The sequence below is a fragment of the Neophocaena asiaeorientalis genome, unplaced genomic scaffold (assembly GCF_003031525.2).
Source record: "Neophocaena asiaeorientalis asiaeorientalis breed wild unplaced genomic scaffold, Neophocaena_asiaeorientalis_V1.1 scaffold110, whole genome shotgun sequence".
Taxonomy (NCBI): Eukaryota; Metazoa; Chordata; class Mammalia; order Artiodactyla; family Phocoenidae; genus Neophocaena; species Neophocaena asiaeorientalis.
The window spans coordinates 6293847-6317232 of record NW_020175053.1 but is presented as its reverse complement, the minus strand read 5'-3'; the positions used below and the strand labels follow the sequence as shown (position 1 = coordinate 6317232).

Sequence of the window (23386 nt, the reverse complement as noted above, 5' to 3'; positions counted from 1 at the left end):
CTCCCAGGTGATGAAATCAAGTCCTCCTCCACTGTTTTCCCCGGACGTAGGGAATAAACCCGTCAAGTTGTTACAACAGCCGGACGCTCAGGCCAAGACGAAGCCTCGGCAATTAAGGGCTCCATCATTTCAAGCAATTAAAGTAAACACTTTATTTGAAAACTAATTAATTCTAGCTACATATTTTTCCCATGACAATACTCTATGATGACTTGATTTACGACGTCTAATTATTCTTTATTAATCTAATTGAGAATAATCGTATTATCCTATCTCCTGGCACCAGGCCGCCCGAAGCGGTGAGCACGATGGCTGCCCACCGGCCTTGCCCCCCGCTGGCCTTGCCCCCACCTCCACTGGCCTGTCATTCTTCCCCGACCCAGAGGGCAAAGGAGCCTGAAACTTAATCCATGGAGCACAACTTTGGGTTCTGCAAGACACATTCCTTTAAAAATTAAAAAGAGAGACAGTCTGACAGCCTTTCCACCATTGCTACAAATGCCCCCAGAGCCCCCCAGGCCTGGCCCACAGACAGAGGACAGCCGCAGGGTTACTCCTGTGGAGGGGGGACCCGGCCTCCCCACTACCCTGGTGTGGGAGCAGAGTGCAGTGTGGGCAGGGCCACAGAGCCTCCAGCTGGCCCTGCCCTAGGGCACCTGCTGCCCTAGGGGCCTGGAGTCCCAGGTCCACGAGGGACAAAGTCTGAGCCCTCTGGAGGTGGGTAATCTCGAAGGAGTATCCCCTACAGATGAGGTCCCCGGGGCTATGGGCTCAGTGTTAGGCTGAACCAGAACCAAAGCTGTGCTCGGAGATTCTAGAACGTCACCGCCCTCAGCTCTCAGCCCCAAATCACACCACCTTGGGGCCCCCCGACTGCAGGCTGTGCATCTCTCAGAAGGACCCCTTCAACCCAGGCTTCAGTGAATTCACAGGAAAAACCCTAAGAAATGCCGGCTCCCAGCCAACACTCGTAAAAGCAGACAAGGAGGCCCAGCCCTGCGAGGACCAGGAGCACCAGGAACCGCAGACGCAGACCTGGACCCGAGCAGAGCGTTCAGGTCTGTGAAATATAACGCTTCACGGCTTTAAAGAAGTAAAAAGATGCAACTGAATGTACAAGCAGAGAGCATCACCTCTCAGATCCAGAAAATGACCCGACTGGGGAAAAGCTATTGGGAGCAGGAGATCTGCTGTGCCTACAGGTCGTTTATGAATCACAGAGGAAATGCTCCTTCATGAGGGGACACCGGGCTGTCACCACCGGCACTGTCCTTGAAGCGGGCCACCCGCAGTAAACAGCCTGCATCACTCATCTCCTGAGGGCCCATCGCCGTCCACCTATGCCAGCAACGTTCGGGAACCTCCAGACATACCCACCAGGGGCCCAGACAGGACACCCAGCTCAGACTCATGGCAAAGGTCAAGGTCAAGAAAAACAGTGAGAGAAACAGCAGGGTGACTCTTCTAAATTCAGAGACTAAAGAGCATGTCGACCAAATGCAATGTGTGAACCTTGATTAGATCCTGATCAGAAACAGGGGCCACAACTGGGGGAATCTGAATACAGGCTGCAGATAATATAGAATTAGTATTGCTAAGTTTCTTGGGGAAAACAATGGTATTTTATGTAGAAGAGTATCCTTATTCCTAGGATACAGTATTTTAGGGATGAAATGTTATGTCTGCAATCTGTTTTCAAACGTTTCAGAAAAAAAACCCTCGACCTGTGTCTAGCTACATACAAGTACACAGGCAGAGAAGTAAAGCAAATGTGGCAAAATGCCCGCCATCGGTGAACACAAGTACTCACTACTCCACACTTGCCACAAACCCACACGGGACTTGTATCCAGAATAGATAAAGACACAGATCAATAACATAAAGAAGCAAACACCAAACGTTCAATGAGCAAAAGACTTGAACAGATGTTTCACAAGAAACATAAATACCCAACAAACATAGGAAGAGATGTTTAACCTAATTAATAATCTTGGAAATGCCTGTTCAACCCTAGCATGAAATAACTGCACTCCTAGCAGATTAGCCAAAAAGTAAACAGCCTGGCAAATGCCAACCAAGATGTGGGGCAACTGGAGCCGTGTACCACATTGGAGGGGCCTATGTGGAACCAATCACCGTGGAAAACGATCAGGGACCACCTGGCACGCCCTACGACCCAGCAACCCCACGCTTAGACACCCTAAAGAAACTTGCACACAAAGACTTGTACAAGAGTGTTCATAGCAGTATCATGCATAATAATAAAAACCAGAAACAACCCAAATAACCATCAACTGCAGAATGGGACGCTTCTGGCACATTCATATGACAGAATACTCCACAGAACTGAAATTGAATAAACTCCAGTGTCACACAGAAGTTCAAAATCATGATTTTCTTCGAAAGACATTAAGGAAGTAAAAAATGAGGCTAGAAACAAGGATAAAATAGTTGCAACATATATCTGATAAAGGACTCATACTCAGAATATGTGTCAATAAGAGAAACAAGTTAAAGTGATTCCAAAAGGCTGAAATTAAAGATAGACAAAGGTATGTCAGGCAAACAGAAATAGTAAGAAAATAGGAGTTGAAACACTGACATCAAAGTTTAATTCTAGGGACTTCCCTGGTGGTGCAGTGGTTAAGAATCCATGTGCCAATGCAGGGGACACAGGTTCCAGCCCTGGTCTGGGAAGATCCCACATGCCACGGAGCAACTAAGCTCGTGCACCACAACTACTGAAGCCCGCCCGCCTACAGCCCGTGCTCCGCAACAAGAGAAGCCACTGCAATGAGAAGCCCGCGCGCTGCAACAAAGAGTAGCCCCCGCTCGCCGCAACTGGAGAAAGCCCACGTGCAGCAACAAAGACCCAACATAGCCAAAAATAAATTAATTAATTAATTTTAAAAAAAGTTTAATTCTAGCCAAAAAGCATCAGATTTGACGAAGCCAGACACTTTCTAATACTAAGCTGCGGTTCACAATGAATGTATGAACATCTATGTACTAAGTAAAAGAAACAACACCTTTATAAAGCACAAACTACAGGAGATGAAAAGAGGCACAGAAAAAAACTCACTAGTAATTGGAGAATGTAATATACTACCGTCAGTACAGGTCAGACCAAGTGACAAAATAAGTAAGGAGACAGAGACTCAACAAGGTAAACAGTATGGAACTGTAGGGAACTCCACACTCTGACAACAGACACTACACCTTCTCCTCAAGGGCACATGAATGCTTTCTCTGTGATCATATACTGCGTCACAATGGAAACATCAGTAAGTTCCGCAAAGAAGAAATATTAACATTATAAACAATATTCTCTGATCACAGTGCAATTAAACCAAAAAATTAACAAAATAAAAACCAAAAAGATCTTTCCAACTAAAAATTTTAAAAAATTTATTAAATGACTTCTAGGTAAAAGGGGAAATACTTAAACCACAAATTTTTTAAAATGACAAAACAACATTACATACCAAGATTCATCAGATATATTTAAAGCTTTGGTCAGAAGAAAAATAGAGATTGATATCACTTATCATACAAAAATAGCAAATAAAATATTAGCAAACAAAATACAACATCAAATTAAGAACATAATACATGCTGACCAAGTGGAATTTATCCTAGAATGCAAAGTTGGTTCAATTAGGACCAACTTCAATTAGGACCATCATTAATGTCATACATCATATTAATAGATTTATAAAGAAAAAGCATATGATTATCTCCATAGATGCTGATAAAGCCTCTGACAACATTCAATACCCATTTTTTTTTTTTTTTTTGCGGTACGCAGGCCTCTCACTGTTGTGGCCTCTCCCGTTGCGGAGCACAGGCTCTGGACGCGCAGGCCCAGCGGCCATGGCCCACGGGCCCAGCCGCTCCGTGGCATGTGGGATCTTCCTGGACCGGGGCACGAACCCGTGTCCCCTGCATCGGCCGGTGGACTCTCAACCACTGCGCCACCAGGGAAGCCCTCAATACCCATTTTTAATTAAAATACTTAAGCAAACAGAAACTGATGGGTTTCTTAAAAATGATTATAATACATACACACACACCACACACAAACACACACCCTCCTTAGTTCTAAAGCCAACACATTACTTTATGAAGAAATACCAGAGGTATTTCTATTAAGATCAGGATACCCACTGTCTACACTACTAGTCAACATTGTATGGGAGGTTTAAGCTGATTCAGTTAGACAAGAAAAATCAATTAGAGGCATATGAATTGGAAAAGAAGATGTTAAATTCTCTTCCAGATGACATGATGGTATACATTGAAAGCCCTAGATAATCAATGATAAAACAGATCCAAACATTAAAAGAACAGGACTTACCTAGAGGTCCAGTGGTTAAGACTCTGTGCTTCCACTGCAGGGGTCATAGGTTCGATCCCTGCTCGGGGAACTAAGATCCTGCATGCTGTGCACCATGGCCGCGGTCAAAAAACAAATAAGCAAACAAACAAATGAAAAAACAAACATTAAAGGAAAACTTCAGTGATAGTAGCAGCAAATAAAACTAGCAAAGAGAACTCAACAGCTTCCATGTACACAACCAATAACCCGTCAGAGAAAATCCCACTTAAAATACCAACTAAGAAGATAAAATACTTAACAATAAATTTTTTAACTTTTACACATCAAAAGAGATAAAAATCAAAGTATCTTTAAAACACATAAAGTCTTCAAAATTAAAGAAGGACTAAATACCAAATAGAAAATTGGGCAAAAGACATGAATAGACAATTCACAAATAAAGATATGAAAATGGCCCTTAAACATAAGAAAAGATGCTTAACCTCACTCATGGAGAAATGTAAATTAATACCACCTAAAGAGGCTTCTGGTTCTGGCCAGGGTGAAGCAGGCTCACTACAGCCTCTCTCCTCTCTATCTGGCAGATTGCAACTAAAAACTCTAGACAAAATATAAACAGCAATTACTTGAAAACTCTGAAAAGTGAACAATAGCAGACAGACTTTGGAGGCAAGCAAAAACTTGGAGAATTGATCTGAATGGGCACAAGCTTCCTGCTTTTATTTTTATGTCTTGGGGCACTGCCTTGAGGGTGGGTCTAAGTTGCACTGCTGCAAGGCAGTGGTAGCTAAAACTTGGAGAGACACTTTTTCTCTGCACTGAGATTAGTTTAAGTCCTAGATTGAGTTAAAAACATAATATATAATACAAGAAATATAGTCAAAAAGCCAATAGAATCCTAGATTCTAAAAAGTTAGGGTTTGACTCCCTGATGGCCTGTGTTTCTCTTCTCTCTTGGCCCTGCCCCGAGGATGGGCCCTGGACACGGAGCTATGTGGAAGAAGTGACTCTGAGAGACCCCTGTCGTTCTGATCAGAGGAACCATGGAGAAAGAACCCTGCCAGATCCTATGTGGGTATGAGAATGGCAGAGAGGAGAGAGCTAAAGAAAAAGACCCCTTAATTCTGTGAATGAACCCACAAAAGCCCCAGGCTCTTCTCTGAGCTGCATACATGTGGTATAGACCCAAAGCAGCACCAGCTTTAAGACCTGAACTAGGACCTAAACCACTGCCCAAGTCTCAGGCTGAACCCAGAGTGGCTGGTGAGTGGGAGAGACCCAAAGCAGCGTATCAAGAGCCTTGAAAATGGAAATGAAAGTAAAACTGTAGCCCACAGAGGGTGAGACAATCTAACTGGGTTGAATGCCTGTTAACACGAAACTCAACATTCTCCAGAGGACCCAATGTAATACCCGGTCCAGGGTATGTCTAGGATACAACACAAAATTATTCAACACACAGAACCAGGAAATGAGGTCAATTCTCAAAGGAAACGACAATTTACAGATGCCAACCTCAAGACAGTTCAGATGTTGGGAATATCAGATAAGGGTTTTAAAGCAGCTTTTATGATTATACTCCATGAGGCAAAGGTAAACACACTTGAAATGAATGAAAGAAAGTTCCCAGCGGAGAGAAAAATTTTTTTAAAAAAAGGAAGTTCCAGAACTAAATAATACAATATCTGAAACAAAGACATTCAATAATGGAATCAGAGATGACAAAGGAGAGAGTCAGTGACATGAAGACTGGTCAAAAGAACTTATCCAATATAAGATCAGAAAGAAAAAAGACTGGAATAAATGATTAGAGCATCAGGGACTGCAGAATAATAGAAAAAGGGCTAACATTCATGCATGGGAGTCTGAGGACAAGAGAAGGAGATGGGGTAGGAAAATTACCTGAATAAATAATGCCCAAAATGTCACGAATTTGGGAAAAGACAAAAATGTATAAATTCAAGAACTCAATGAATCATAAGCAGGATAAACTCAAAGAAAACCATACTCATGTCATAATTAAACTGCTGAAAAATAACAGCAGTAAAATCCTGACAGTAACGGCACATTACACATAGGAAAATAATCATCTGTGTGAACGTGAATTTCATATCAGAAACCATGGAAGTCAGAAGACAGTGGAACATCTTTAGAGTAAACAAAAGAACTCTATACCCAGCAAATTATCTTTTGGGAATGAAGGCAAAATAAAGGTATTTTCAGGTGAAGGAAAACCAAGAGAATTTCTTGCGGGAAGATATTCCCTAGAAGAAATATTAGAGAAGGTTCTACAGCTCAAAAGAAAGATCAGAAAGAAATGTGGAACTCCAAGAAGATAGAGGAAGAGAAATGGTAAACATAAAAGACAAATTTCCACCTCTTAAGTGAACATGTATATTGTTGGGATTTGCAATCTGACAGCTATAACATGAAGGGGGGAGGGTAAGGGGACCCATATGGATGTAAGGCTTCTACTAACTATTAAAAACATAATATATAAGAGATACAGACAAAAAGCTAACAGAAAATTTAAACAGAGTATTTGAAAATATCCAAATAATCCAAAAGAAGGATGGAAAGAAGGGATAGAGGGCTAAAGCATCAGGAAAATGAGAAAACAAAATGGAAGACCTAAATAGAACCATAAAAATGACTACAATAAACATAAGTGCTCTCAACATGCTATTATAAGACCCAACAACTATAAGCTAATTTTTAAAAAGCCCGACTATAAATTACCTAGAAGAAACCTACTTTAAATATAAAAACATAGAGGACCTCCCTGGTCCAGTGGTTAAGACTCTGTGCTCCCAATGCAGGGGGCATGGGTTCGATCCCTGGTCAGGGAAGTAAGATCCCGCATGCCACACAGAGTGGCCAAAAAGTAAATAAGTAAATAAAATAAAAAAATAAAAACATACATAAATTGAAAGTAAAAATATACACTATACAAATAACAAAAAAAAGGTGTAATGGATACATTATTATCAGAGAAAGTAGACCTCAAAACAAGGACTATTAACAGGGAGAAGAAAACACACAATGACACAAGGCATCAATTCATCAAGAAGACATGAAAGTCCTAAACATGTACTCTGCTAACAGCAGAACTTCACAACACATGAAGGAAAAACTGATGGAAATGAAAGCAGAAGTAGACAGATACATAATCACAGCTAGAGACTTAAACTCCTCCTCAGCAATCAACTCAACAAATGGCCAGAAAATAGTACAGGAGACTTAATACTATCTATCTACTGGACTGAGCTGACATGAAGTGAACATTCCACCAACAGAACAACTCATACTTCTCAAATATACATGGAACGTTCATCAAGATAGACCATATCCTGTGTTTTAAAACAAACCTTAAGGGCTTCCCTGGCTGTGCAGTGGTTGGCAATCTGCCTGCCAATGCAGGGGACACGGATTCGAGCCCTGGTCTGGGAAGATCCCACATGCCACAGAGCAACTAGGCCTGAGCGCCACAACTACTGAGCCTGCACTCTAGGGCCTGTGAGCCACAACTACTGAAGCCCATGTGCCACAACTGCTGAAGCCCACACACCTAGAGCCCATGCTCCACAACAAGAGAGGCCACCACAATAGGAAGCCTGTGCACTGCAACGGGGAGTAGCCCCCACTCTCCACAACTAGAGAAGGCCTGTGTGCAGCAATGAAGACCCAATGCAGCCAAAAAAAAATAAAACAAAACCTTAAAAAATGTAGAGTAACCTTTGTTGCTATGCGAGGTGACAGATGTTAACTGGACTGATCATGGCAATCATCTTGCAATATATACAACTATCAAATCATTATGTTGTATACCTGAAACTAATACAATGTTATATGTCAATTATATCTCAAAAAAATGTAGAAGAACCAAAAGCACACAATGTTCTCTGACCTTATGGATTTAACCTGGAATCAATAACAGAAAGACAACTGGAAAAATCTCCAAATATTTGGGAAACAAACAACATGCTTTTAAATAATCGATGGGCCAAAGAAGAAGTCCCAACAGAAATTGGAAAATATTTTGAACTGAATAAAAATGAAAATATAAAATAGCAAAACTTGTCAGATGCAGCTAAAGCAGGACTTCGAGGAAATTTATAGCATCAAATGCCAAATTAGAAAAGAAGAAACGGGGAATTCCCTGGTGGTCCACTGGTTAAGACTCCGTGCCTTCACTGCAGTGGGCCTGGGTTCAATCCCTGGTTGGGGAACTAAGGTACCGCAAGCCTCATAGTGTGGCAAAAAAAAAAAAAAAAAATTAAAATAAAGGTTTTCTTTAAAAAAAAAAGAAAGAAAGAAAAGAAGAAAGGTCTCAAATCAATGACCTAGCTTCTACCTCAAGAAACTAGAAAAAGGAGAAAAATAAGCCCAAAGCCAGGAAAAGGAAGGAAATAATAAGGTCAGAAAAGAAAGAAATAAAACAAGAGAATTGTAAAACTACAGAGAAAAATCAGCAAAACCACAGACTGGATCTTTAAAAAGATCAATAAAATAGATAAATCGGTAGCTAGCCTGACAACTGAAAAAAGAGAAGAAACAAATTATAATAATGGAAGAAGGGTTATCACTACAGACACCACTAACCTTAAAAGGAGGATAAAGAAATACCATAAATAACTCAGTGCACATAAATCCAACAACTTAGATGAAATAGAAATTGAAAACCACAGACTAGGGGGTTTCTAGGTCACCTAGAAGAAATGACCTGAATAGCCCTATAGTGACTAAAGGGATTGCACTTTTAGTTAAAATCTTTGCAAAGAAAAGAAAACTCCAGCCCACATGACTTGACTGGCATATTCTACCAAACATTTAAAGAGAAAATAGCCCCAATTCTATATAATTTCTTCCAGAAAACAGAAAAAAAGGGAACATTTCCCAATTCATTTTGAGGCCAGCATGATCCTCATACCAAAAGCAGATAAAGACAGTACAAGAAAAGAAAACCACAAGCCAATGTCCCTCATGAATACAGATATAAAAATCCTCAAAACAAAAGTAAATCAAATCCAGCAGTATATAAAAAGAATACACTATGGGGGTTTCCCTGGTGGCCCAGTGGTTAAGAATCTGCCTGCCAATGCAGGGGACATGGTGGCGAGCCCTGGTTCGGGAAGATCCCACATGCCACGGAGCAACTAAGCCCGTGTGCCACAACTACTGAGCCTGTGCTCTAGAACCTGCGAGCCACAACTACTGAGCCTATGTGCAATAGCTACTGAAGCCTGTATGCCTAGAGCCTGTGCTCCTCAACACGAGAAGCCAGTACAACGTGCACAATGAAAAGTAGCCCCCACTTGCCACAACTAGAGAAAGTCCGCGCACAGCAACGAAGACCTAATGCAGCCAAAAATAAAAATAAAATAAAGAAGTTAAAAAAAAAAGAATACACTATGACCAACTAGAGTTTACTTCAGGAACACAAAGCAGATTCAATATTCCAAAATCAATAGAGATAACTCCATCACATTAACACACTAAAGAAGAAAAAACACAAGACCATATCAGCTACACTCATACAGAAAAGGCATCCAGCAAAGTTCAACATCCATTCATGATTTTTAAAAACTATCAGTAAGCATGATCCACAATAGAAAAACGGATAAATTTCATTTCAAGAAAATTAGAAACTTCTGCTCTTTGAAAGATGGTGTTAAGAAAATGAAAAGACAAACTACAGACTGGGAGAAAATATTTGTAAATCATGCATCCACAATATATAAAGAATCCTCAAAATTCATCAGGAAAGCAAAGAAAAAGTAAATAAAACCAGAAAGTATTTAAAAAGAAAGGGCAAAAGATGTGAATAAACACTATAGCCAAGAAGATATGCAAATGCCAAATTAGGACCTGAAAACATACTCACCAGCTTTGGTCATCAGGGAAACGCAAACGAAAGCCACAGTCACCTGTACTACACGCTTATGGGAGCGGCCCACATTAAAGACTGACCACACCCCTGGCCGCTGGGAAGCACGTGAAGCAGAAGAACTCTCCTATGAACATACTGGTACAGTGGCTTTGGAATAAAGCGTGGCTGTTTCTCCAAAAAAAGTCCCAAACTGGAAACAATCCAAACATCCATCAAGGCTGAACAAACGGTGGTACACCCATACTCAACAACAAAGGGGCACCGATCACGCCTCCCCACGAATCAACCTCAAAATCATATATTGACTAAAAGCAGCCAGAAAAAAAGAGTAAATATTCTATTCTATTTACATAAACTTCTAAAAAGTGCAAACTACCCAGTAGCGACAGGAAACAGATGAGTGGCTCCTGGGGAGGGGCGCTGCAGGGAGTGGGGAGAGGCCTTACAAAGGTCGAAGATTGGGAGGAAACCCTAGGGATTCCCTAAGGACAGCAGGCACATTCATGTCTTGGGTATGGTGATGCTTACACAGGTGTTGGAACTTATCAAATTATCCACTTTAAATATGTGCACGCTTGAGTATATCAGTAATATTTTAAAAAACTCAACAGCAACTAAACAAAAGCACGCTTGAGTATATCAGTAATATTTTAAAAAACTCAACAGCAACTAAACAAAAGCACGCTTGAGTATATCAGTAATATTTTAAAAAACTCAACAGCAACTAAACAAAAGCACGCTTGAGTATATCAGTAATATTTTAAAAAACTCAACAGCAACTAAACAAAAGCACGCTTGAGTATATCAGTAATATTTTAAAAAACTCAACAGCAACTAAACAAAAGCACGCTTGAGTATATCAGTAATATTTTAAAAAACTCAACAGCAACTAAACAAAAGATCTGAACAGACGACACTTCACCTATAAGGTGTACAGATGGCAAATAAGCACAAGAAGACGCTCAGCATCCTTAGCCTCCAGGGAAATGCAAATGAAAACAACACGGTTCAAATGAAGAAGACAAACCCCCGAGGAAGCCAATGGCCGCTGAGCCACAGGTGAGGATACAAACTGCACACACGCCCTGGATGACAGCCCAGCAGGTCCCTGGAGCACAAAACAGCCGATCGTCAAGTTGCCAGCACTCCGCCGCTGGATATTTAATCTAGAGAAATGAAAACATACGTGCACACAAACACCTGTACCTGACTGGTCTGTTCTATTCAGAATATCGCCCGAATGCGAAATGACAACACACCTTTGAGCAATAAAATAGGAAGAAAGTATTGATGAACGCAACACCATGGACGCCTCCCCAGAAAATCAGGGCGAGCAACAGGCTACATACTGCTTGGCCCTATTCACATGGCATTCTGGAAACGGCAGGGCCAGGTAGACAGCGTGACTGGAGGTGCCAGGGGCCAGAGTCAGGGGTCACGGGTGGGCTCATGACCAAGGGGCAGCGAGAGGAGGGCTCTGACCATGGAGAGGTTTCTGTACATGTGTTGGGACTCCCTGTAAGTTCGTGTCTTAACAATCAGTCCTGATCGATACCGTGAGTCCCCAGTGATGAAGGAAACGACTGAAGAAATAGATCAACAGGGAGAGCAGACAAATCTGAGCAGAATTCCAAGTGACCTGCAAGGCGGTGGAGCTGGACCCCTGCCTGCGAGGGTGTGCGTGGAGGCAGCCCTCCTCACAGGGGAGACCCGACAACCGCCACCGTCCAGGCGATCAAGGTCATGCTGACAGCACGTTCCCTGGGTCTGACAGGGTGCGATGGCCCTTTATCTTGGAGGTCTTGCTCCTAGAAACCCAGACCCCAGGCTGATCTCGAGAAACACACACGGCAAATCATAGCGGAGGGTACTCGCCTCGAAACTGTCTCAGGCATCACAGCCCAGAGGGGCCCAAGGAGATGTGACCAAGTGTCACATAGTCCTAGCTGAGGTCCTGGAAAAGGACACAAGAGGAAAACTAAGGAAATCGGAATAAGCTCCAGACTTGGGTGGATCACAGTGCTTGAGGCTGTTCATCACGGGACGACCGTGCCGTCCCCACGCACAACAGTCGCAAGGGGAGGGCACCAGCACCTTCCAGGCACAGGGCAACCACTGGGCTGCCGCCCTCCTGGCCATTTTCGAGGAGGCTATTTTTCAAATAACATATATTGAACAATATTTGGGGGCTATTTTTTCTTGACCTACAGTTAATGGTATTTGATTTACCACTAAGGTATTATGAAAACCCAGTTTCCTGCCTAGATTTTTCTGGCTTTAGATCCAATTTCTCATTCCAGTTAAGGTGACTTTAAACAGATTTAATGCCAATTTTTAAGTGCTTCTCCTATTTAAAGTGATTTCCCATCCTATTTTTGCCCTAATATAAATAGACTTAAATCCATCAATAGCGCCCCCAACACAAGGTAGTCAGTACTCAGCTAAGCGATTTACTGGTAACTTTTATCATCTTCATGCTCATTGTTACTCCCAAAGCAGAGTAGCACCAGGGAAGGGAGATGCTGACCCAGCAGTCCCCTCTCTCTCATGCGGCACGGCCATTCTAGCAGGAAAACTGAGCTGGCTGGTTCTCCAGGCCAGGAGGAACCGAGACCCAGTCCCTCTGCACCTCCCAGGCCACACCTGGAGAGGCCATCCTGAGTAGGCCCCGTCGCCCTCCACCTTCCTGATCAGCTCAGACCACAGCAAGGCCCAAATCCCAGAACTGGCCCCTGGAAGTCACGTTACAGACGTGGCAGCCCCAGAGCGGTCCAGGCCAGATCACTGGGAAGCCTCCTGCTTCACAGGACATGGAGGTCTGACCACCACCCCTCCCCCATCTCTGAAACGCAGGGAGGTCCAGGGGAGTCGGCACACAGCACGTCAGCAACAAGCCCACGACACAGGACAACCCTCTAGGTAGTTAGCCTCTTGTCACCGAGGTCCCTGTGGGTCAGCATCCTGTCCACGGTGCTGGCTCACTGGGTGAGGGCAGCCCAGTGAGTGACACCCAGGCCCCCAGGAGTGGTCCCCCAATAGTAAGGCCGAGGACACAGCCCCCTCCGAGGAGGCCGGACTGGCCCACAATGCTGTGGAGAAGCTGCAGTTCAGGGGTCCAGGTGAGACAGGGGACAGCCTGCTGGGTGACAGCCCTACCCTGTTCCCTGCAGCTCGCTCCCTGGGCCAAGGAAAACGCACCAGCCGCCCTGCCTTCCTGCGGACTGCCACGCATGGGCCCAGCCCAGGGAGGACCTGGCCTCAGCACCAGCCCTGGCCCCCACCTCCCGCCCGTGCCTGCAGAGCCCCACCCAGGCCCGGGTGCAGCGGCAGGTTTGCCCAGGGAACTCAAACTTCACAAAGAAACCATCTCTGGAGTGGGCTCTGCGTGGCCATTCGGAGTCAAAGGCATGCTTCATAGCCCTCCTGAGCCCGTGCACGGCCAGGGCCCCTTCCCCTTTGAAGCCTCTGGTGAGTGATTGAAGCGTCTCCTTTCTGAGAGGCAGATAGCACAGTGTAATCTGACTCTAAGCCCCGGGATAAAGGTAGTTTGTTTCCTCTCAGCCTTTCTGTCAACACCTCCTCAGTAATTAGCCCTAATTATTACCAAGGGCCAGCCTCCCATTCGGTTATTAAATCAGAAATAGTATCGTGGCCGGGCATCTGTCAACGCCCGGCTGGCGACCTTGGATTCACTGAATCCTCTGTCAGTATCCATGGCTTCAAAGATGCGGATCCTGGAGAGGGGTTCCGGGGAGGCAGCTCCCTGGCCCGGGGAGGGGGTGGGGAGGAGGACGGTGCCACAAGCAGCCCCGTGCTTAGCGGGCCTCAGAGCCCATTGGGGAGGCGGGAACCGGGCACCATCCCTACACTGCCTTCCCCCAACCCAGCCATGCCTGCCTCCCGGGGCCTGATGTGTCCGTGTGTGTGGGGGTGGGGGGAGACTAGGAACACCCTCATAGCCCTTCCCTGGGCCTGCCCACCTCTGGCACAGCGTCACCCAGAAGCCCAGGTGGTGGCCTCAGTTGCGCCCGGTTGTGCACGGCCTGAGGCTGGCAGGCCCGTGCTGGTTGTTCTGCACGTGCACGGGGAAGACTCCTGAGCCCAGCCGGCAGGAGCCCCCCGAGTCCCGACTACAGCCTACCCACCCCGCCCCCTGTGCGCAGGGCACCTCCCTGTGAGCCAGAGGGCCTACAAGCAAACTCGGGGATGGCTGTGGACATGAGTTTCGGAAGTGGAGCTGAGTGCTGTGCTCCTGAGACCCAGGGAGGACAGCCACCCACCCGTCCTGGGCCTGAGCCTCTTGTTCAATCCAAGAGAAGCAAGTCACCTGCTCCTGCAAAGCCTCCGGAAGGGACGCTGCTCCCTCTGGCAGGATCCAGCAGCGCTGACCTCACATCCCTGGGGCAGCATCCCGGGCCCTTGGGCAGCTGCCAGCAATTCGTGTGAAGTTCCTTGGGGGCTGTGAGTGTCCTTTCCAACTTGCCCCGTGTTTGGGGAAGATGGCCACAGAGGACCAGGCTCCTCCGCTGGGGTCAAGGTCCACGTGATATGATGGGTGCCTAGGCAGAGGTGAGCACAGCCCGTTCTCCCCTAAGCACCTCTGCGGCCTGACCAACACAAGGTATGAAGGGCTTCCTACAGCTGAGGGCTTGGAGGCACCAATTGGACTCCTTGGGATGGGGGGACAGGCCATCATTGCCGGGCCAGGAGGAAATGCCAGGGTGAGGAGCCACTGGTCCAGGAGCTGGAGATGGCAGGAAGGAAGGCCACTTGGGTGTTCTCAGCCGGCCTGCCTGCCACTTAGGGGCCAGGGTGGGACCGGCTAGCAATGGGCTGCCGCCCTGGTTGTTCCCGGTGAATGCACAGAAAAGCTCCATGTTTTACAGGAAGTGGGACCGTTCCCAGGCACCAGCACCGGCCTCTGGGGCCCACTACCGCCAGGAGGGATGGTCCACAGGGGCCAGTTCCCCAGGGCTGACATCAGTGCCCAGATGGCCCTCCCCAGGGCCTGGGATGGGGCTGACGCCCGCAGGCTGGTGCTCAGGAAGTTCCCGTGAACCCAGTCCCACTTGGAGAGGGGCCCCTAAGCATGGTGGTGGTGAAGGGCGCTATCACTTGAGGCCTCTCGGGGGCCGATGTGGCACTCCCAGCGGCCAGCAGGTGTCCCTGCACCGTGGCTGCACTTCTGCCACCCGCACAGGCAGGTGTAAGGGTGCGGGCTCACTCCCGACCGCTGGCCCAGGCCGGCACTGCTCAGACACACAGGTGGAAAGCAGCCAGGGACGTCCCTCTTCACCTTCTTACGGCCCCGCCAACAGGGAGACAGGGCACCCAGGGAGAAGGAACGGGCTGTCAAGGGCGCCCTGCAGGCCAGGAGATTCCAGAGTCACGTGAAAGGAAGAATGTTTAAACTTGGGAATACAGAGTAACATCTTCGCACCCTCTGTAGGGGTCCCAGATACAGAACTGGGCACATCCTGCTCGGGGCTGGAGCAGCTCTGCACACAGGGGCGACGTCAGAAGGATGCTCACGACAGCACTGCCCAAGACTGCAAAGATGGGAAACAAACAAACCCATGTCGGGCGTTCTGATGGCTCAGCTGTCTCCCCCAAGTTCCCATGTTGAAGCTCCACTCCCAGCACCTCAGACGTGGCTGTGTCCAGAGGCTTCAAAGAGGGGATTAAGCTTCAATGCGGTCATATGGTAGGCCCTGATCCAATAGGACCGGTGTCCTCATAAGGGGGCGAGGACACAGACACACTGAGGGAGACCGTCAGGGGACACACAGCGAGGTGAGGGGTCTCGGGAGCAGCCAACCCTGCCAACACCTGGATCTCGGATGCCCGGGCTCCAGGACCGGGAGGAAGCACCTCCTGTCGCTTAGGCCACGCAGCCTGAGCAGGTGTGCACGGGCATCTCTCCCCACGGCCCATGTGGCCCCCCACACGGCTGCACGGCTGTGTCCCGTGGCTTGGCGCTGAGGGCCCCACCCACTTCGCGGGAGGGCGCAGCAGCTCCCTCAGGCCAGGTGAACAGAGGGGAGTGATGCGCACCACTAGTGGTTCACAGCGGTCCTTCCCCAGTCTCTGCAGTCATGGAGAGATGTAGCCAGTGGAGCCCTGTCGGCACTACCCGAGGGACCACAATGGATGGGGTGGCCACGATGTGGAGGTTCTGTTCCTGCAGCACAGTCGGCCCGCCCTGACCAACACAGCGCCAGCAGCCTGGTGACCGCACTCCTCGCTGCCGGACCTCCAGGCTGTTAACAAGGCGGTGACCCCCACTGGGCACTCAGCCCTACCCCGCCCCCTTGAGGACCGGTGATTCCAATGGCTCATGGTTCAGCCGAGACCATGGAGCGAGCAGCCACCACCTGCACGCGGGCCAGGGTTCAGCGCGCCCAGAGGCCTCCTGCGGTTCCCGGCACCTAGAATGTCTGGAATCACAGCAGAAAATCTGCCCGTACCTCCCCATGGTGCTTTTGTGACTTTTTACCGTTAAATCTTTAATCCACCTGAAGCACGGCTGGCACACAGTGAGTTTCACTGTTTTCCAGACAACTGACCAGCTGCTCCAAGTCCTCTCACTGAATGATCCACTTTACCCCCATTAATTGGAAACAGCCCTGCCAGCGTGAACTAAACCCCTGTATTTATTCGGCTTTATTTACAAGTTCTCTGCTCATCCTTCCATACCAATTTCCACATCCTTTCGTTCCTGCAGCTTTAAAAAATGTTCTGTATCTCACAGTACCTCATCCTCAACACTTCCGGTGTTAGAAGTTTTCTTGGACACGGGCGCTTTACAAACCCTCCCACAGTGCCCACCGTGTCCCAGCTTTAGAAAATGAGACCTCCGGGTATTTCCAAGGGAAGCAAGGGACAGACACAATGGTCTGGAATGCACGCCCCAGCACAGCCCACCCTGAGCACATCCAGCAACCCTGCCAGGCCCAGAGCACCCTCCTCTGGGTGGGCTGCCTACGTGTGCAGAGCCAGGAGTGGCCATGACCCAAGGGCCCTTCTCCTGCCACGCACAGCAGAGCCCCCTCTCCTGGCCCTCTGTGTTCCTTCTCCCCCCCAGAGGAGAGCAGCTGGGTCATCACATCTGCCCAAAGGCAGGGCACAGTGCCAGCTAAATATGGGGCAGTCACTTTGCGGAACCATAGGTGCTGCCAGTCTGGAAGGCCAGCGCCCTCCCACCCTCTCCCAACCCCAGGAATGGGTGACCTTGCCCTCACAACTGAGGCCTGCCCTCCCGTCCTTTTCTTCATGGCCAGGGCACACCAACAGAACCCATTTTCCACAGGTCATCTGTCCAGTCTCTCCCCAAAGCCCCCGGGCCTGCCGTTGCAGATGACCCTCATGAGAGGTATGCTGGACCATAACCCGAGCCTGCAGGAGCTGTCTGGGGCCCGAGGGGGAAAAGGCCCCCAGTGAGACCGGGGGTCAAAAGGGAAGATGGAAATCTTGGGCTGAGGGAACTCACTCCAGGTCCACTAAGTGGAGACGGGAGAGGCAGCCTGTGCAGAGGGTTGCTGACTGGGCCACCCGCCCCAGAGGGCAGCTCTGGGGCCCCAATGTTGCCAACGACACCAGACCCATAGGTGGGCCAGGCCACAGCTGACCAGGACAGCCTGCAGGAGGGCCCGGGCCTGAGCAATAGCATGGGGGCAGCAGTGTGACCAGGCTGGGCTGGAACATCCAAATTCCTCCACTGGATCAGAACCAAGGGTGCACACTGATTTCTTATCAGCTTGCTTGTTTCGCTTTGGGGCTACATCAGCTTCCCACCTACTTCTAAGACTTGCAGCTGTTTTACTTATGAGGTGTCTGTGCCGTAAAATAACTCAGAAATAAAACCACCTGAACCCAGAACATTTTCAAGCAAATTACTAATGAAGTAATCCCAACAATGTCTATTTTACTTAAAATTTACCATTTGCTTATTACTTTCCTTCCTAAAATGACTTTCTGATTGCAGTTATATTTCCACTTCTTTCCTATTCTCCAGGAAGGTGTTTTGTTTTCCCAATTATAGGACCCAGGGGCCTGAAATGTTTGCCTATCTGTCCCTCAGAGCAGATGCACTGTGCCTGTCCTGTGCTGACCTGGGCTGGAGAAGCCTCCCAGTCAGCTGTTACTAGAAAACCCTCCCTGTGCAGAGCGGGTACTCCTTCACTCCACCCTCGGCCCTGGGGACTCACAGCCCTGGCCTGCTGCCTGCTCACTTCACCGCTGGCCTGGAAGATAGTTCTCAAAGCCACACCCCTCCCACCAAGCCTCCCACTCCCACCCATTCAGCCAGACCCTGCAAGGATTCAAGCCCCTGCCATGAACCACACCTGCAACGCTGACCAGGTGCTCGCAGCTGGGCCCAGACTGCTCCCACTGATGGACAAGGACTCACTCAGCCATGGATCCAACCCATGTTTAATAGCACCGACTGTGTAGCAGAGACAGAGGTTGACTGATGGAGCCCTGCCCTAGGGACTCACAGTCCATCCAGAGGCACAAGTCATTACAGCGCTGGGCGTTGAGTGCTGAAGCAGCCAAGTACACGAGTGGGTGTGGAGGCAGGATGCTGAAGAGCAGAGGGGAGGGCAGCGCGGGCCAAAACAAGACTAGATGCTAACACTGCAGGCAAATGCCTGAAAGGGAGCTGAGACTGGCAAGGAGGCCCCCACTCCACCCTCCTGCATTAAAGCTGTCCCAGTGGGCCAGGGCTGCTGGTAAGCCCGTACGTAAGGAAGCACCCTTCTCTGCCAAGACACCCTCCCACTTATACTGAATAATGAAAGCAGCTGCTTCCTCCATGCAACCTTCCTTAACTTCCAGTCCAGAGAATAGGGGACACAGGGAGCAGAGACTGGGGCAGGAGTCAAAGCAGATACCACAGGAGTTAGGTCCAAAAGGGCTGGCACAGCGGACCCAGTCCAGTCCCAGCCAGCACTGAAGGGGGTGGGTTTGGGGGGGACTAGTTACAAGGACTGTACAAACTTGATGGGGACTGATCTACGCAATTCTTTCCAACTAGTGGGAACAGGCCAGGTGAGAAGGCGCTTCCCAACAAGGTGTTGAGATGCAGCCAAGAGCCCAGTGGGAGGCAGCCTCTGGGCCAGAGTTGGAGAATGAGGGGCACAGGGCAGAGGCCACTGTCCTGCTGTGCCCTGGGGTGGGAGTTTAAGGGGAGCTGTTTGTGCTCAGACACGGTAGACACCAAACAAGTCCATCTCCTGCCCAGCAATGGGGCAAGTGGACAGGGCACTACCTGGTGCATCCCATCTAGAGTTAGCTGGCAATACCCCACCATCCTGACAGGGGGGCCGTGGGGTTCCCTGGTCACACAGACCACTTCACGACAAGGGGGCACTGCCGTACCTGCCCAGGCCGTGTTCGGAATCCAGTGCTGTGGGTTGGGGCGTGGGACAGAATGGTGGCTCTCCTGGGGTGGCTGGGGTGTCCACTGCCCCCTGTGGGGTACCTAAGGATGCCTCCTGGCCTGCCTCTGTCTCAGAAACCTCCTCCTTTGTTTTCTGGGGTCCTGGACCCCCTGGGTTAGTGGGACCTGGTTTCTGGGCAGGGGGTTCAGCAGATTCTGCAACTGCAAGGACAGGTTTGGGGGCCGCCTCCCCTGGCTGGGAAGAAGATGGCCCCACGGGACCAGGACCAGCACTGCCTGCAGAGTTGGACAAGGCAGAAGGTTCCACAGGCCCAGAGCTGCTCTCCATGGCTAGCAGCTGCTCAGATAGAGCATTTCTAGATGTGGAATTGGAACTAGAAACAGTGGGGGTGGCCAGAGCAGCAGGGACAGACCTGGGGGGAGTGCCCATGTTGAGGGCCAAGGCCTCTGAGAACCTAGCTAAGTACTGTCTCACCACAGGCAGCTGTGGGGCCACTGGTGGCTGGCTCGAGGCCAGAGGCAAAGAACAGGGCCCTGCAGCGTGGTACTCAGCAAAGTTGTTTGGGTTTTGAATAACTTCCTCAAGATTCTGGCAAAAAAGCTCATAGTTGTCAGGCAGGGGCAGGTCCCCATTGAGGTAGGGGGCTGCCCACGCCCGGGCTCGGCCCGTCAGGCGCCCGAGGATCTCGCAGACGCGGCTGAGGTTGTCCCGGTAGTGCTCAAAGCGGAAGGACATGTAATCGCCCAGCTGGGCCAGAAAGCGGTCCAGCAGCCAAGGGGAGCCATCGAAGGTGCCTGGGTCTGAGCCGGGCACCCAGTGGAAGTCCACCCTGAGGGGCCGCAGGCCCATGCGCATTGCCGGGGGGCCCCTCTCCGCGGGCTTACAGCCCACAGCACCACTCGCTGAGCTCTTCTGCTCCATGGTCGTGCGCACACACACAGGGTCCCCACAGCAGGGCCGCTCAATCCAGGGATCCACTAGGGGGGTGTACGCAACCCCAGGAGTGGCCCCGTCCTCCTGCCAGGGGTGTGCATTGGCGTAGTTGGCTGCCGCCCGGATGGGATTGCGAGGGCCCTGGCGCCGGCCACGAGGCATGCTGGGAGCAGACGGGAGCTGCCACGTCAACTAGAGAAAGAAGGGGGAGAGGAGGGAGGGACGGCGCCCAGAGGGTGGGCAGAAGCGGCGCGCAGACACAACAGGACAGACGGTTGCGAAGGGGTGCTCCAGGCAAGTGCTGAGCGGGGAGCTGACCACTGCGGCCTCAGAAGAGCTGAGAAGAGCTGATGGGACTGTCAGACGCAGGCCACCATCCGAGGCGATCTGTCCAAAAACAAGGTGGGAAGAGTGGGAACTAGGCCCAACCACCACCACTGGGCAGCCGACCCTGGGCCCCCACCAGGAGCTCTCCATGCAAGGGGGCCCAGAGGCCTGCCTGGGAGGTCCCAGAAAGCAGGTACACGCCACCTGGGATGTTTCAAGGGCAAGATGTGATGGCGGTGATGTCAATCCCAGGAGGCCAGATCAGGGGGCCAGATCAGATCCCCCTGGGCTTCCTTGGACGGCCTGGATGGCTGTCAAAGAATTTCAGGAGTGACAATAACAACCTTCACTGACGGCTCTAGTCATGGCCAACAATGACCCCTGATGAGGCTGACCCCAAGGCACGGTGGTGAGTAAAGTCACTCATCTGTGGCCACACACGCCAACCAGTTAGTGGCAGAGGCAGCTGACCCCACCACACATCACCACGCCATTTACAAGCTACGCTTCACAGTCCTGTGAACCGTCTCCCACCGCCCAAGCACTGTACTGTCAGGTGCAGAGTGTGTCATAAGATCTTTTTACATCACAGCCCCAGAAGCATGGCAAGCACTACCTGTGTGCCTTCCAGCTTTCCCCCCACCCCCACACCCGTCCTGTGTCTCCCAGACTCATGTCGCTACTCACAGTGCAGCCACCCCCACCCCAAACACATCCTCCCTGCATTCCCCTCCCTGTCAACAGCCCAGAATCCGAACCCGAGTTAAATTCCACTTGCTCTGTCTACTCTCCCCACCCCAAGGTGGTCCCTGCAAAGGGCCTGGAGAACAGTGACCATCACCCCTGAGCAGCCCAAAGAAACGCAAAACAAAAAAGGAGGTGCAGTTCCCGTCGGATGCAAGGAGCCCTCCCGTAGTCCAGCCTGAGGGTAGCCACCTCCCCAGTCTCCCTGCAATACGAGGTCCACTCCTGGCCTGCACAGAGCGCTCTCTGCTTCACCCCTCCTAGCGCGATTTCCCCAACAAGCCCTGCACACACACACACACACCCCGCCCCCCACTGCTCAACCGGCTCCCACCTAGGGGCGCCAGTCTGCACTCACCTTCGGGGCGGCTTCCCACGTGTTTACCTACCCCCATCTGCGGGAGCTCCTCCAGGGGGCACGGCCTGTTGGTCTTTCCGCCCAGGACCTCCCAGGGCGGCCTGCAGCATTCGGAGCCGCCAGGGGCCCCAGCACCTGCCTCCCCAACCCCCAACGCTGGTGGCGAGGCGGGGGGTGGGGGTCTTCCACCCGAAAGCCCGTCCCATCCTAACACTAAAAACACGCTAGGGCGGCAGAGACCGAAGACAGCAGGTAAATGCCGTCCAGCCCAGTTCCTCACCGAGCGCTGAAAAAAAGGTGACCACGAACCACAACCACTCCCACTCCTGCCTCCTGTGAGGGGAGGCAGCCGCTGCCGTGAACGCCCGGGACCCCGCCCCGCCTGGCTCTCACTAATTCGGGGAGCGAGGTCCCCAGCCTGCCCGGCGCCGAGGGACCCGGCCCTTCCCCGGGACAGGACAGCGTGCGCCCGCGGAGCCGAGGCCGCGCCCGGTTCAGGCGCCGCCGCACGAAGCCCATCTACCTGCGGCCACGCGGCGCCACGACGGTCCGGTTCCCTCGACAGCGAGTCCGAGCGCACCTACAAAACGGACGAGACCGGCCGCCGTGAGGCGAGGCCAGGGCCGGCGCGGACCGGGGTCGGGAAGGGACGGAAGGGCGCGGACCCCAACGCACTAACCCGCCGGCCGCGGCCCGCGACCCCAGCCGCGAGCAGTGCGAGCCCCAGCACCGCCTTGTCGTGCGGCCACGCCCCCTGCGTGCGCGCGGCCGACCCCTACGTCCCCGCGCTGGCTCCCGGAACGCCCCTCGCTGGCCTCCCAGCCGCGCTGCGCCTGCGCCCTGCGTCGTGAAGCCTCGGTCGCGCAGGCGCTTCCGGGCCCTGCCAGCGGGGCAGCAGGGCGCGAGGGTTGATGGGAGGGCGCTCAGCCGGACGCCGCGCGGAGTGCCACGAGAGCAGGTGGGGCCGCGTGCGCAGGCGCAGGAAGGGCCGGGTCCGGAGGGCGGGCGGGGCCGCGTGCGCAGGCGCCGGCGGTGCGCTGCGCTGAGGAGCGGCTCGGTGCGGCGGGATCGTGGCGCCCACCTGGCTCTAGCTGGGACTCAGGGACAGACGCGGCGACAACTGCACTGAGTTAGTGCTGAGCGTCAGGAGGGATGTTGGGGGCCGAGGGCACCTGGGAGGGTTGGCACACAGGGGCTTCAGCGTTTCCTGGACGGAGTGCCCGGAGAATACCCGTAGCTGGAGACCAGCAGGGGCCGGGCGCGTACGTGCGCCCAGGAGCGACGGGGCGGGGCTGGCCCCGAGGACCGTCCCCTGAGGGCCCGGTTCCCTCGCCGTAGGCGGGCTGGCTCGACTCACCCCTCAAGGCTGGACCCTGAGCGGCTGCCCAGCC

The 23386-nt window shown here is 50.9% G+C and overlaps 2 protein-coding genes across 4 annotated transcripts in view; both read right to left on the bottom strand.

The window, feature by feature from the left end:
* GNB1L (G protein subunit beta 1 like) overlaps positions 1 to 22816 on the bottom strand; it is a 48866-nt gene extending 26050 nt beyond the window's left edge. Inside the window, exons 1-3 of one of the 3 annotated variants that reach the window (XM_024763705.1) lie at positions 22675 to 22816; positions 22519 to 22575; positions 4358 to 4442 (exon numbers count right to left, since the gene is read on the bottom strand). The gene's annotated coding sequence lies outside the window, so the exon portion shown is untranslated. Of the gene's footprint in view, positions 1 to 4357; positions 4443 to 22518 lie in introns of all 3 variants that reach the window. The other 2 variants (XM_024763706.1, XM_024763707.1) reach the window with 2 other exon arrangements.
* RTL10 (retrotransposon Gag like 10) lies at positions 18645 to 22750 on the bottom strand. Its single transcript, XM_024763708.1, has 3 exons — positions 22675 to 22750; positions 22519 to 22575; positions 18645 to 20953 (listed from the first exon to the last, which is right to left on the bottom strand). Exon 3 carries the CDS (start codon positions 20726 to 20728, stop codon positions 19586 to 19588), a length of 1143 nt encoding a protein of 380 aa, XP_024619476.1. The 5' UTR covers positions 20729 to 20953; positions 22519 to 22575; positions 22675 to 22750; the 3' UTR covers positions 18645 to 19585.
* Positions 22817 to 23386: the final 570 nt, after the last annotated feature.

Bases quoted from the DNA above. Each gene is read 5' to 3' on its own strand.
- RTL10 (XM_024763708.1), bottom strand. From the start codon at position 20,728: ATGCCTCGTGGCCGGCGCCAGGGCCCTCGCAATCCCATCCGGGCGGCA.